Genomic DNA, 15,448 nt, shown 5'->3' on the forward strand with positions numbered 1-15,448 from the left:
GACACATAGGGGGTACATATGCTTGCTGTTGCTGCTGTTGTGGAGGTTGAGTCGGATTCAGGACATTCTGGCTACTCCACCTCAAGTTGGGGTGGACATTCGGCTCATAGTACGTGTTTGTCTGCCTATAGTGTTGAAAGGCAAAGACAAGACTCAAAGGGGACAGAACAATTTCCGAGACATGCCCCTCGGCTCCACATCTTCTACGACACGAAAGGACCGTCTGAAATTGACTTTAACATGGTACATCCCTCCTTGAAGCTCCTCCCAATTCATATTTGTCAAACCTTGCAAAGTGAGAGCTTCTAGTGCAAAGAACAGAGGAAGATTCAGCAGCTCTCCTCTGGTTTCCTCTCGAATTCCCATATTCAGCCTTATGAGTGGCCAAATCATCGATGATCTTCCACCCCTTAGTCTCTCCCATGTTCTCAGCAAATCGGCCATTGGCTGCAGCATCCAAAATAGCCCTTTGATCGCCATACAGCCCATTATAGAACTGGTTGCAAAGACTCCATTTTTCGAACCCATGGTGCGGTATGGTTCGCACCAGTTTCTTGAAATGGACCCATGCTTCATGAAAGTTCTCATCAGGCCCTTGTTTAAAGCTCGTGATCTGAGCTCTAATGGCATTCGTCTTCGAGGCAGAGAAGTACTTTTTGTAGAATGCCAGGGCTAAGGAATTCCAGTCGGTGATCCCATGAGCGGCTCGGTCCAGATCTCTATACCACTCCCTTGCAGCATCACGAAGGGAGAAAATGAACATGGTCTCCTTGATCCGATCTTGGGTCACACCGGCCGGCGGGGGTATAGAGCAGTAATAATCAATAAAAATCTTCATGTGCTTGGCTGCATCTTCATTTGCAGCTCCCCCGAACTGGTTTCTCTCAACCAGGTTAATATAGGAAGGCTTTGGCTCGAATTTTATCGCCTCCCCAGGTAGTTCGAATCCTTTGTAGAGATTCGCAGTTGTCGGCTCTGAGTGACTAGCAATGGTTGCTTCTTCAGCCATGACTGGAATTTCTAGAGAAGTGACTGTCTCAGCTGAAGAAGTAGAGGCAGGAGATGTAGGTGGATCTCCTTCGAACAGAGCGTTCTCGTAGTAGCTTGACAGAGTACTCATCTCTTCCTCTGTTGGTAATACCCTTTGTGATCGTCTCAACTCGCGCAAGGATTTCTCGATCTCAGGATTTAATGGTACTAGTTCACCACCTTGTGACCTGCGCATAAGAAGAAACTACAAAAAGAATATAAGAAAAGTTTAAGGAACGGAAGTCCCTTAAACTAAAGAAAGATTGAATAAATACAACTAAAAATTAGAACAATTGCCTCCCCGGCAACGGCGCCAAAATTTGATACCCGTCGTGAGGTGTCAAAAATAAATTTATAATCTCCAACTACAACTATAGCTAGCGGCAGTCGGGTCGAACCACGGAGAGGCAGACGTAATTTCTAGTTGTTTAAATTCGGTTTAAGGTAACAATAAGGTGGGAGTTTGATTGGATTTGGTCTACAACTAATGAGCAATAAAATAAAGTGAACTAAGCAAACGGATGAAATCAAGTATAAAAAGAGGTACTAGGATGGTCGGTTCGTTATAGCTTCGGCGGCAGCATACTAAACAGGTCTAAATCGAACACATGTGAGGCGGGAAACAAGAGGTCCTCTCGGTCCACTCTTAACAAATAGCATCTTTCGATCTCGCTATAAGTCTCTAATATCACTAATACTGACTCTCGTCCTGAAAAGTGACTAATAATCTAAACTTTACCTATCTTTCGACCTCAGCACAGTTTAGTCATTTTAATTGGTGATCTAACAACTTTCCCTATCTTTCGATCTAATGGGCCAGTCATAAATTAAGCATCTAACTGGTCGCATGCATTCGATTCCTTAAATACAACATTAAAATCAATTAAAACGAAAGGTAACCTCACGTGGTCAGTCGATCGACCAGATGTGGCAGTCGATCGACTGACACGCGAATCAGTCCAAATTAATACTATGCCGCCTATGCCATAATTCCCCTACATCCTAGAACAAACTATTTAGCTACTCATACTAAGGATGATAACAACAATAAAACTAATAAAATAGACAGAAGAATTCATGCTTGAAATAATAGAACAGACAATTAACATAAACGATAATTGGCTTGGATTCTAACTAACAATTCTATATCTAACAACGCAATAAAGATGAACTAAAAGTAGAACAGAAGGAATACCGAAAATTGCAGAAGAATAGTAACGGAATGATTAGAAGTATGAATGAAAATCCGATGCAACCAATATTCCAAACCCTAACTATGATATTCTAAAACTGAATGTGAAACTTAGATAAAAACTGGATCAAAACTGGATGCCTGTATCTGATGTTCTAGGTTACGTTATATAGCAAACATACGTAACACTTATTATCAAAACCTAAACATAACGGACTTCAAGTTCCTCGATCTTTTAATTTCCGTCTGGGATAGTAGCTTGGTCGATCGACTAAGCATGGCAGTCGATCGACTGCTCTTCAATGCACAGTAGCTTCTGGAACCCGCAGGTTGGTCGATCGACTGATGGTAGTGGTCGATCGACTGCTTTAGCTGCTACTTGACTTCTATAATCTCGTGGATTTGTCTTTTGGGCTTTGAAATGCGCACCAAGCTCGTTCCTTAAGCGAATACTTCACGTCAAATGCAATGCAGGATACTCTTAGCTCGATTTCCGCTGGATTCTTCACATTTCTGCAATAATGTACAAAAATACGGAAGTAGACGGAAATAGGGAGAAATGTAGCATAAACTACATGAATGAGCTCTGAAATGCGTGTAAAATGGGATGTAAAACATCATATAAAAGACACGCATCACCTAAGATAATGTGAAACTTAAGAGAGGATCTTAAGTAGGACATTAATGAGTTGGAATCAATCATTTGATCATGTTATAAAACTTTTCTCGATAAGTCGAGAAGTTGTTTTTATACATGAAGTTTAGTGGGAGTTACGGTAATTTTAATTAGTCTTATATGTAGATGACATATTGATCATTGCGAATGATTTAAGACTTTTGGAGTATTATAATACATCTTTAATATCCGGATTTATGAAGATAAATCCACATGATATTAGAGTCAATAAGAAGTCTTACGTTGATAAGATTCATGACTAGTTCAATTAAATTGAACATATTTGATTGATTACATTTGCTTCCGCTGCCGGATCAATCAAATGAGTAATGATGTATAACACTTCATATACTTTGAGTATGATGAATTGTTTTCAAAATCGAATTTAAGTAATCTTTACCAAGTAAGCCATAAAGATTAACCTTAAGTACTTGCAGAAGAATTAAGGAAGTAAAGCAAAGTGGTTATGATGCAATTTTTGTGTAAGGCTGTTACACAAGTGACAATTGACAATTGAGATTGCGCATGGTTTCCGACAAAACCATAATCAAAACACTTTAAGATGGTTAAGATACCATTGTGGCTATGATATTAAAGAAATAGATTTTCTAAAATCATTCTAGGCAATAAAGAACAATGAGAAATGTTTACAACGGAAATTGAGTACACTTGCAATCATAAGATGTGCAAGAAGGATGAGTCCCGCACACTGTGAAAACAGTGGGAGCTATTCTTAGGCTAGAGGGCCTATGTCTTGATTGGATCTCGACACGTACTCAGAAAGTCATGTAATGCGAATGTATACATCACAAAGGAAAACGAGTATGTAGTAAGGTTGAGTAAGGTACAAAAAGTTGATAAAACCTACTAACCAAAGCCTTCTCATAGGCTAAACATGATGAGTCATGTCATTTCAATTAAATTGAAATGAACAACTACATACAAGATCAAATTAGATTATAGAACATGAAATAGTAATTAGGCATTGACTATTCATATGTGATAATCGCATTTGTCGTTCGAGTTTTACTTTAAAACTCTTTTGTTATACTTTGTTACATCCAAACGGAATGTAGAGACAACATTGAACCCCGTTAAAGTGAACCCGGATTAACATGGTATTCGCCCATAGTCACTTGTATGAGGTGACGTCTCGAAGTAACTAGAGTGTGATGCGATTGATGGCAAGTTCAAGTGCCATAGAGTCATGTGAGATGACTAGTCGATCACATAGGCAGACTGTTAGGAACACTTTGTCGGGCAGTGACCGCTTATAGAGTTCTGGCAAATTTATATAGCCTGGTCGTGGCGAGAGCTGCTATAGTATTCTAATGAGTCGATTCTTTTGACTAAAGACTGTTCGCCTAAGATGGCACAGTTTCAGATTAACTTTGATTTGTGTTACTACGACCTTCGTAAATGGGGTCAAATGGGCATATTTTGGGTTATGATGGCTGTGGCTAGTCGAAGGGAATAAGTGCGATAGGAATTGTCCACCCCCTTGTCAGGGTTAAAACAATATCTCAGGGCCACTCGAGGAGTAATGAACTGGAAATGCGTAGCCACGCTCGGAAGGTATCTATGATAGATAAATCCGGTCAATCAGTTATTCTCTAGATCGAGGAAACCACTCTCGATATGATCACTTGCAAGTACGACCCGAAAGACACCTTGCATTGAGTGGGAGATAGTAATAGGACAAGAGAATTGGTGACGCACACTTGTCGAGGACAAGTGGGAGATTGTTGGGAAATGTGTCCTCAACAATAGTGCGATCACATGATTTAAATATCATTATTAAATCTCATTACAAGAATACGGAAGGGATGATACATAATATATATATAGTCAACTGGTCCACACATATCGGTAATTATTGGCTGGCTAGAGTTTGACATTACTGTCGTGCGACGGTGGTGATCAGTTGATCCCTTGAGGTCACACCTAAAGGACGATTCCCTTAATTGAAAAGGTTAATTAATTGTATACCGATACAGATTAATTAATTCCTTAAAATTGAACAATTCAATTTGTGAGAGAGAATATTGATAGCTTTTTGTAATGGGATTAAATAAGATTTATTTTAGTAAATAAAATGCTTTATTACTAAAATTGTTTATTGTTTGAGAAACAATAAAGATAAGAATGAATGGTTGATTATAATTACAAGATATTGTGAATTATAATTATATGACCCATTTTATTTATGTGATCAAGTATCACTAGTCAATTTGTTGAATGTAATTTAATTAATTTATAAATTGATATTTATGTGATAAATATGCATTTAATTAATTAGTAACATGTATCATACTACATGTGACATATTGTGTGACAAATTACAAATTGACAAAAATAAAATGGTAGTCCATTTTATAAAGATGGACCGAAATAAGAGTGTAAAGGTAGTTAGTGGGTGAATTATTTTATGAGATAAAATAAGCTAATGATCACTAACCTACAACTAGCCTTACAAGCCTAAGGTATAGAAAAGAACAAAAAGAAAAGTGAAGGACCATATATTGGTCCCTTGACTCACCAAAACCGTGTGGCCTCTCTACTAATTAGAGGGCTTTTGTTCTTTTATTATTATCACACTCTACCATTCAAAACACATGCAAAAGTTCATGAATTATTTCTCTCTTTAATCTCCATCAAAAAGGATGAATTTTGATTCAAATTTGTTCAAAAGATTACTAAAATTATCAATGTAATATATGAGTATTAGTAATCAATCTTAAGGTAAACCACAATATAAATATCTAGTACATATTAGTTTGTGGGTTTAAGGGATAGTCTTGGGTGCTACTAATTGGAGGGCTTCTATTTTGAGGTCATGTATGTTCATCCAATATTGGAAAGCTCAAGAACTAACAAGAAGGAGATCTTGTTGGTGCCCATTTGACCGAATTTCATATGGTGAGAAAATGATTTCTTCACTTATCTATTTTAGTTTGCATGCATAAGATTTGCAATTTATTTTATGACTAAATAAATTTGAAACATATAAGAATATGTTAAATAATGAGATATAGATTTCTAACACACTCGAATATGACTAAAAGGTTAGTCCATGTATTTGACTAAACAGTTAGTCAATGTGATGATGAGACGATTATTTAATTCAATTAAATAATACCAGCTGAGACGAATTAATTGTTAAATTCGTAAATTGAATACAAACTGTTATATTTAGTTAATGTATATAATGTTAGCTTAAACGAATTAAGATGTTAATTCGTGATTAAACGTAACCAGTTATATTTAATTAGCAAATGATAAATATGCGATATTTATAGTTAATGTATATATTATACGATATTGTCATAATAAATGTTGACAGACCGGTATTATTAAATCGACTGCAAACTGTTATGACTGGACATATTAATACATGTCGATATAATAGACAATTGATAAAATATACACATTATATATAGTTTGACAATAACCGAAAATAAGAGGATTTTATCCTTATTTTTGGTTGTTGCTAAAACCGAAAAAAAGGAAAGAAAAATCTACCCTAATACTCTCCCATTTACACGGTTTAAAGGGGAGGAGGGTATTCATTTTTTTCTAAACTAATTTTTGACCTAATTCTCTCATCACAAAAACTAAAAACCCTAAAAAATAATTATCTTTTTTGGGGATCTCATTCTAGCAAATTGAGGGGCATTTCTCATAGCATCTTGGGTGCAACAATTAGGAGAATATCAATTCGATATTTGTTCTTAGGCCATATTTGCTAGGACTAAAGGTTAATTCTAAATCTCTATTCCTTTTGTTTATACAATTTCATTTATGACTCGTTTTTCATAATTATAATTTCGTTATAATCCGAAAATTTCTAGAGGAAGTATACCGATATTTCCCACACATTAACCAACATGTTTTCAAACAACATATTTTCAAAACAAAATCCTTTTTTTAAGGCACTCTTTAAACTCATTTTGATCCCGAGTAGTCGCATAACGAGAGAACCATCTCAAAAGTCGTCTACCTCGCAAACATCATAACATGTAAGTTTGAGGGTGTAAATATTCCACTTATTTCATGGCTTTATTGTTTTTATAATATTATAAACATGAACAATGCATAACATGATTCAAACATCGAAGAAACGAGACAAAACTTGACTTTTACCTTAGTGAGGGGAGTCATTGTCTCGCACGATGACTCGCGTCCCAAGGACCTCTTTAAGTTGAGTCGGTTCGTGTATCTATTCATTCTTCCTTAAATTTTTCTTTTATTCTTTTTTGTTTCCTTTTCTCACATTTTTCTTATTACAGTTTCTATCATTTTATTTTATTTTTCTTACAACCGATATTTTGACCATTACCAAAATCATCCTTGGATCCTCAAACCATGATAGTTTATTCCGTGACTCGATGATATTAATGGTTAATTAAAAATAAATGTGTATTTTATCACCGTTTTATTTTACTTAGCTTTTTTCCTCACTTATTCACATTTGAAAGCATTTTAGTCATATTCATAATTATCCTTCGTTCTTTATACCATGTCGGTTTAATCAAAGTATGATGATAAATATTAATTAATTACAAATAAATGAATTTAACATATTTATTTCATATCAAACATTTTTCTTTATTTAATTTTATTTTCAACCTTGTCTTGACCATAATAGATATCGCCCTTGGCTAAAATAAATATCATCTTGATTTAATTCGAGTACGGTGATAAAATAGTTAAGCACGCACATTTTACATTTTTATTTGTAAACTATACTTTTTAAGCTTGGAAATATGAATCCGACGACGAATATTACTAATATAATGGTAATTACTAAAAATCATGCAAACAACACTTGCAAATTATTCATCACAAATATGGTTTTAAACAACCTTTTAATAACCAGGAGGCACCTACAAAATGAAAATCCTAAGGGTAATAACAGAAAAACTCAGAAACCCTAATGGAGAGCCCTAATGTGCGATTACGAGGGGATTAAGAAAACACCTTTTCTTCATCGTATTTAGGCCATTTTTATCCTGATTATGGCACGAAATTCTGCAAAAAAGCTTCAGAAGAAGAGATCTACTAGCCCTACACAATCTAAGTCCCAAAAAAAGGGTAGTAAGAGCCATAGTCATGAAAAGAAAACTGGACCAGGAGAGGAAGATGTTTCACGTACTAAAGCCATGCATGAAGTTGTACCTATTCAGGGGTTATCTTTCGAGGATGAAGAGGACCCTAGTGCAAATGTCAAATGGGTAACACAGCGTGGGAAGAAGCAGAACATGGTGAATACTGAAAAAGTAATGGAGAATATAGGTGAGAATAAAGATAAAACTGATACCCTAATTCAGTTTACTGATGAGGACACGCAGGATGAGGTTAATTATTGGAAACAAGCAGTGTACTGTTTTGTGCAAGGTGCAAATCCTTCATGGGAAGTATTTAATGGGTATATACATAGGGTATGGGGAAATCATGGAATAGACAAGATTTCTTTCCTTCCTAATGGAGTGTTCCTAGTAAGGTTTAAGGATATTAAAGATCAAGAACAAGTCCTGTAGGCTGGTTATCACATGTTTGATAACAAACCATTAATAGTGAAGGCTTGGCAGAAGAATTTGGACTTAATGAAAGAATAAGTGAAGGTAGTTCCAGCGTGGATAAGACTACATGGGTTGCCCCCTAAATATTGGGGTAAATGTTTGCCAACTATTGCGGGATTAGTTGGATCCTATGGCAAGTCTGATCTGGCTACAGAGGAGAAGACTAGGCTAGGTTTTGCTTGTGTCATGATTGAGTTGAAAGTTGGTCAGCATATGCCTAGTTCAGTCAAAATCCTGGATGCAGAAGGAAAGGTGATTGTTCTTCAAGTTGAATATGAATGGAAACCCATATTGCGTGATAAATGTAAAAGTCTTGGCCATGATGGTAAGAGTTGCAGACGGGTTGCTCAGAATCAGAAAGGAGCGCCTTCTAAAAAAGTGTGGAGACCAATTGTTCCTGTTAGCACCACCATCTCAGATGTTGAATTCCCAGCACTACAAACTCAGTCCCCTCCTGTAAGGCAGGCTAGGATTACAGTGGTGTAGTCAGACAACACTGTTCCTCCTCTACAAATTACTTCAGGCACTAATGCAGCTATTCAGAATGAGACACAGGCTACTACAGTATAGGTGAAAGATATAGGTGACCCTCCCAACAATCTGAATAATGCATAATATAGGTTTTTGGAACGTTAGAGGGCTCAATAATGTAAATAAACAAAAGATAGTTAAGCAGTTCGTTCAGAATAATGAGATTTGTTTGTTTGGTCTTTTAGAAACAAAAGTTAATGGTGAAAATGTGCATAATATTTCCAATAAAATGTTAGAAGGGTGGTGTGTGACAACAAATTGTAACTTGCATAAAGGGGGCAGAGTTTGGCTTCTATGGCAACCTAGCATATTTGATGTGTGGGTTCTGCAATATGATCCCCAGTTTATTCATGTTAAGGTGACTGTAAAAATTACTCAGAAATCCTTCTTCCTGAGCATGATTTATGCTTATAATGAGGGTGTGGAAAGGAAAGATCTTTGGGCCAAATTGGAGAACATTGCATCTATGTCCAATGGTCCTTGGGTTATGGCTGGTGACTTCAATACGGTTATATCTCCTGATGGACGGATGGGTGGCAATACCAAGCAAGAGGATATGGATGATTTTATTGACTGCATTACCACTTGTGGAATGACTGATATTCATGCCACTGGAGCTTATTTTACTTGGACGAATAAACAAGATGCTGCTCATAGGAAGTTTAGTAGGTTGGATAGGTTTATGGTTAATTAAGAATGGATGCATAATTTCCCTGAAATGGCTGCTCATTTTCACCCAGAGGTACTCCTTGACCATAATCCTTGTGTTGTCAGGAATACAAAACTGGGAGGTAGGAAGAATGAAAGTTTTAAGTACTTCAACATGTGGAGCACAACTCCTGATTTTCTTGCTAAAGTTCATCAAGCTTGGTCTATTCAAATAGAGGGGAATATGATGTTTAGAGTAGCCAAACTTCTGAAGAACTTGAAGGGTGTACTCAAAGGCCTGAACAAGGACTGTTACTCTGATATTGACAACAAAGCTAGTCAGGCTTGTCATGAGTTAGAAAGAATTCAATTGCTTCTTAAAGACGATACTGCCAATGCTGATTTGATAACTCAGGAAATTACTCCTGCTGCTAGTGTCAGATTTTTGACAGCTGCCAGGGATAGTTTTCTGCAACAAAAGGCCAAGTCCAAGTGGCTAGAGGAAGGGGACACTAATTCTGCTTACTTTCACACTGCTATTAAAAAGAGATGCTTGCAGAATAAGATCATTCAAATTGAAAATATGCAGGGCCAGCTTTGTACTGATAGAGAGACTATCCAACTAGAATTCATAGACTACTATACTGATCTACTTGGCAGCAAGAAGTCTAATGAGTTTGTGAGAAATGAAGCCCTTCGGTAGGGTTTATTCTGTACTGATGCACATTCAGCTAGATTAAATACACCAGTGATAGATGAGGAAATCAAGCAAGTTGTTTTTGCCATTCCTAAGGACAAGGCCCCTAGCCCTGATGGCTACACCAGTGGGTTTTTTAAAGATACTTGGGACACTACTGGACATGATATTTGCTATGCTATCAAGGAATTCTTTAGGAATGGTCAGTTGCTATCTCAGATTAATGCTACTAATATACCTCTTATTCCCAAATGTGAAAGACCTACCACAGTCAAGCACTTTAGACCTATTGCCTGCCGTAACCTTCTTTACAAGGTCATCTCCAAACTTCTTTGCAACAGGTTAGCTTTGGTACTTCTTGACATAATACATGAAAACCAGGGAGCTTTTATTAAAGGTTGTTCAATTATTGAAAATGTCCTAATATGTCAGGATATAGTTCATATGTATGCAAGGAAAAGTGCCTCCCCCAGATGCCTGTTTAAAATTGATCTGTAGAAGGCTTATGACATAGTTGAGTGGGATTTTTGCAGAACAAATGCTGTATGGATTACAATTTCTTGAACATTTTGTCCACCTGGTGATGAGCTGTATCAGGACTCCCTCTTATACTTTGTCCCTTAATGGAAATTTGTTTGGCTACTTTAAGGGACAGAGGGGACTCAGACAGGGTGATCCCATCTCTCCCCTCTTGTTCACTATATGTATGGACTACCTCACCAGGATCATCAAGTTTGCTACTTCTAGATGGCCATTTCATTATCATCCAAGCTGCAAGCCCCTCAAGCTTACCCACCTGATGTTTGCAGATGATCTGCTACTATTTTGCAAGGGAGATACTCCTTCTATCATGCTGCTTATGAAAGCTTACACCTCATTTTCTAATGCTTCTGGACTGAGCATGAATAGTGCTAAATCTGATATTTTCTTTAATGGGATGCAAGAGGATATCAAAGAAGGTATCAAATCAGTGACTTGTTTTACTGAAGGAGTTATGCCTTTTAGGTACTTAGGGGTGCCTATCCAGCCTGGAAAGATATCCAAGAAAGACTGCACTTCTCTGACTGAAAAAATGGTCTCCAGGATTAGGGTTCTGGGAGCAAAGAAGTTATCATATGCTGGCAGGGTCACCTTAATCAATTCTGTGCTCAATACTTTGTATAACTACTGGGCTCAAGTGTTTATCATTCCTCAAAATGTCATTGAACGAATTGAAGCAATTTGTAGGAACTACCTATGGGATGGTAGCCCTGATTTCCATAGGGTTCCTTTGGTAGCTTGGGACAAAGTTACTGCTTCAAAAAAGGAGGGTGGGCTAGGGATCAAAAAGCAGACATTTGGAACATTGCCACTGTTGGTAAGTTTGTAAACTGGATCCATTCCTAGGCTGATAGATTGTGGATCAAATGGGTAAATGCTATTTACATTAAAGATCAGAACTGGCAGAAATACACCCCTCCTGATGACAGTACTTGGGTTTGGAAGAGCATCTGCAAAGTGAAAGAGAAGCTTAAGGATGGGTTTGTGAATGGAAGCTGGGAACATCATCCTAAGGGTTATACAATAAGGAGTGGCTATGATTGGGTGTATCAACGAACATTGCAGCAGTCTGGTCACCTGTTATTTGGAATAATTAGAATGTCCCTAAGCATTCCATAGTTACCTGGTTGATGATGCATAATGGGATGAATTTCAAGAAAAAGCTACTCAAAATAGCCTGCTGCACTTATGATTTATGTATGATGTGTGAGGCCCAAACTGAGACTATGGAACATGTGTTTTCTGACTGTGTTTATAGCTGTAGAGTTAAAGCTCAGTTGTCTCAGTGGTTTGGAGGGAATGTCCCTGATACGATAACTCTAGCTACTGTGTATTAGAATTCAGTGATTTGGAAAGCTAGAGCTGCATGTCTTACTGCATACCATTTTTATGTGTGGTATCAAAGAAATAATGCAAGAATCAATGGTTGTCTGTTGCGTCCAGAACTGGTTGCCAGGAAAATTGAGGAAGATGTTACTAGGAGGATTAAAGCTAAGCTTGGAGGAGCCAATGTGAGCATTGATTGGCTTTGCACTCAGTCGAGTTAAATAGGCTTACTTTTGTCGTAGTGGGGGTTTGAACCCTTGCTTGTTTTGTACCTATTGAATATTTCTTTGATAGTTATATATATATTCACATTTTCACCAAAAAAAAAAACCAGGAGGCACCTCTTAAATCGCTCAATGGCTAGCGCCTCAAGAGGCTGCGTATTTCCACCTTTCAAAACCTGGGCAGAGCTCTTTGCATCGCCCTATGGCTCGCGCCCCTGTGGGGCTACTTGATGTTGTTCTGCCTCTTTATTATCAGTTGTTTACGACGATCCCGACTAGGGCTAACCCGATTACATGACGATTTTGATTGACAAGTTTACGTTTTACACTGTCATTTTACAACCTTTTTCACGTAATTGGATGTTGTTAAGTATCATAACTGAGTTTGGTAAACAGATGTTTAATTTACGTTTTGCATGCAAATCAACTCTAAATCCAACCTCGACACAAATTTCTTGATAATTGCATAAACAACCGACATAGAAAATTGTCACTTGTCAGGTTAAACTTGTGGATGCCACTCGGGATGCGCATATTTCTGAAAGACTAGCAAAAAGGAGTCTAGCATCTTCCTTCGAGAGGAACATTTCCTCAACTTTTCTTAAGGGTCTTAATCGTCATTTAAGCCCTTAGTAACCCAAATTTATGTACCTAATCCTCACTATAAATACCCTATTGTACTAATTAGATTTTCATCAATCCTTAATATTATTTATGTTCTTCCTAAACTCATTTTATTCTTGTAATCAACTTTTAATTAAACATTAATGCAAATCTCATTTCCTTGATTTTTCTATTGTTCATTATTTATTTTGGGTAATTGAAGATTATTTAGGTATTATTGGGAGATTGACAACCTTCCATCAATCATCAAGTACTTCTATTATTCTTTGGTTATTATTTTGGAATCATCATTAGGTATAATTCTCTTAACCCTTGTTTTAATTATTGTTAATCATTTTCCATTCATTCATCCATGTTTTGCATTGTTAATATGTTTGACAACCTTGTTAGCATGTTAAACTTGATAATGAGTGAGTAGTTTCCTTAGCTAGGGTTAATGGGAAATTAGGGGAAACTAACAAGGGGGATGATTCATGCTTAATCTAATATGTTCACATAATTTATTTGCTTGCTTGTTGTGATCTCAACTTATGCACATGTTATGTTTGATGAAATGCTAGCCTATGAATCCTTGCATTTTTTACCCATCACTTACCTTTTCAATGAGACTTGTAAGACATAAACCAACTCGAGTCTCATTAAACCATGTATATAGTTGAGTAGGGAGGATTAAGTCGGCTTGTAGGTGTTGTACAATCTAATAGATTCGGCTCCGGGGCCCATACCTTCCAAGGATTGTAAGATATAAACCAACTCGATCCTTTCACAACAATAATTGCTTGCTTATAATTTAAGAATATGTTTGTATGATCAATTCCCATGAATCCCCTATGAACCCATGACACCCTAGTTGTAGACACCTCGTTTCTGCACCTCTCGCAAACCACCCGGTGATGATTAGGCCGCATGTTTGATTCGCGGAACGATTAGTGACATTTCGTAAGATTATCATCAAGTGATTGCTCAAATATTAATGTCAACCTCTTAGTTGTCATCTACGTGCCGATACGGTCGTTTTGGCAGTAATTAGAGTACATTCGGAGTCCGGGTCAAAAACCGTCTCCACTTTCTGATAGCTGTTAAATCCCGAGTCAGAATGTTCTGGAATGTTCCGGATATTTCTATTCCATATTTCTCAAATTTTATCTTTTGGCAAATAATATCCCGTAATATTCACGAGATAATCGAATTATTTCCGTCCTACCATAACTTAAACACGGAAATCTTTCTTAAGCAGGAGGAAACCTCCTGGGAATAGACGCAAGCAGTCTTTGCGCCTCTTCCAAGAGACGCGATGGGCTGCTGCGCCTCTTCCCGTGCCCTTCTTTGCATGATTTACGTATCTTTTTTATATCTTTCCGAGATTCACTTCCAAAGAGTCTCCGAAACCCTATTCCTTCACGTGATTAGTATAAATAGGAGCTTTCGTTCCTCATATTTCTCACGCGAGTGTCCGCCCTTCTCTTCTCCCTTTGCATTCTAGACTTCGTTCTTAATAATTGGCGCCTACGTGCTTGGACTTCCGACCACGTAAGCTCGGATCTTTCCGGGTACCAGCCTCTCCCTTGCATGACCGACCAATTTGACCAACTACACTCAATCAATCTAATTAATCAATCTGTTTTAATCGTTTTCCTCTTACGAGGGCACTCTTTCCTTGCATTCGCGTCGAGCATTCACTAATCGATCTTCTTAGTTCTTCTCGTTCCGTCAACATGTAAGTCTGAGGGTGTATAATTCCTTTTATTTCTTGTATTTTATTATTGTATAACAATTGTAAGGTTTATGTCGAAAACACCATTAAAATCGATTTCTAAAACCGTCTTTAAAACTGTTTTGCGAAATTCAGAGACGAGACGTCGAGGAAAGACGCACAAGAATCGGCGCGCCTCTCGAAGGAGCGCAGCGCCGCCGCGCCTCTTCGTGAGGCCGCCGCAGATTCTCGCTTCTTTTCTTCTTCCTCCGTCTCTCGTAATTCGTATCAAATTTATTTTCTTTGTTTGTTCGTCGTTAATTCTTCATCATGATAGTTTGATAATTCGCATGTACATATTATCTATCATCATTAACATGTTTTAATTCATCATAAAACCGACTTAAATCCCTAATAGTCAATATTTGCGGGTTTTTCGTCATTAAATTCAATTCGTTCATACTGAGTTTCTGGGATTCATTGTTGATATATTTTCACCTGTTTAGTCATTAATTCGTCGTCAATTCATCATGTTTAGTTAATAATTCGTTCAGTTAGTTTAATAAATCATTCATTAACATCGACCCTTCACATAATTAATCCGTCTTATTTCCGTCTTAATCATGTTTTACTGTTTTATGACCCCAATCATATGTAAATAATCTGCTAATAACTTTCATCCGAGT

The 15,448-nt window shown here is 37.2% G+C and overlaps 1 protein-coding gene across 1 annotated transcript; it reads left to right on the forward strand.

Annotated features, from left to right (window-relative positions):
• The first annotated feature begins 9,086 nt into the window (after positions 1 to 9,086).
• On the forward strand, positions 9,087 to 9,704 carry LOC141613852 (uncharacterized). The gene has a single exon (XM_074432593.1). The coding sequence runs from the start codon at positions 9,087 to 9,089 to the stop codon at positions 9,702 to 9,704; it is 618 nt and encodes a 205-aa protein (XP_074288694.1).
• The last annotated feature ends 5,744 nt before the right edge of the window (positions 9,705 to 15,448 follow it).

The sequence above is a fragment of the Silene latifolia genome, chromosome 11, assembly GCF_048544455.1.
Source record: "Silene latifolia isolate original U9 population chromosome 11, ASM4854445v1, whole genome shotgun sequence".
NCBI classification, from domain to species: domain Eukaryota; kingdom Viridiplantae; phylum Streptophyta; class Magnoliopsida; order Caryophyllales; family Caryophyllaceae; genus Silene; species Silene latifolia.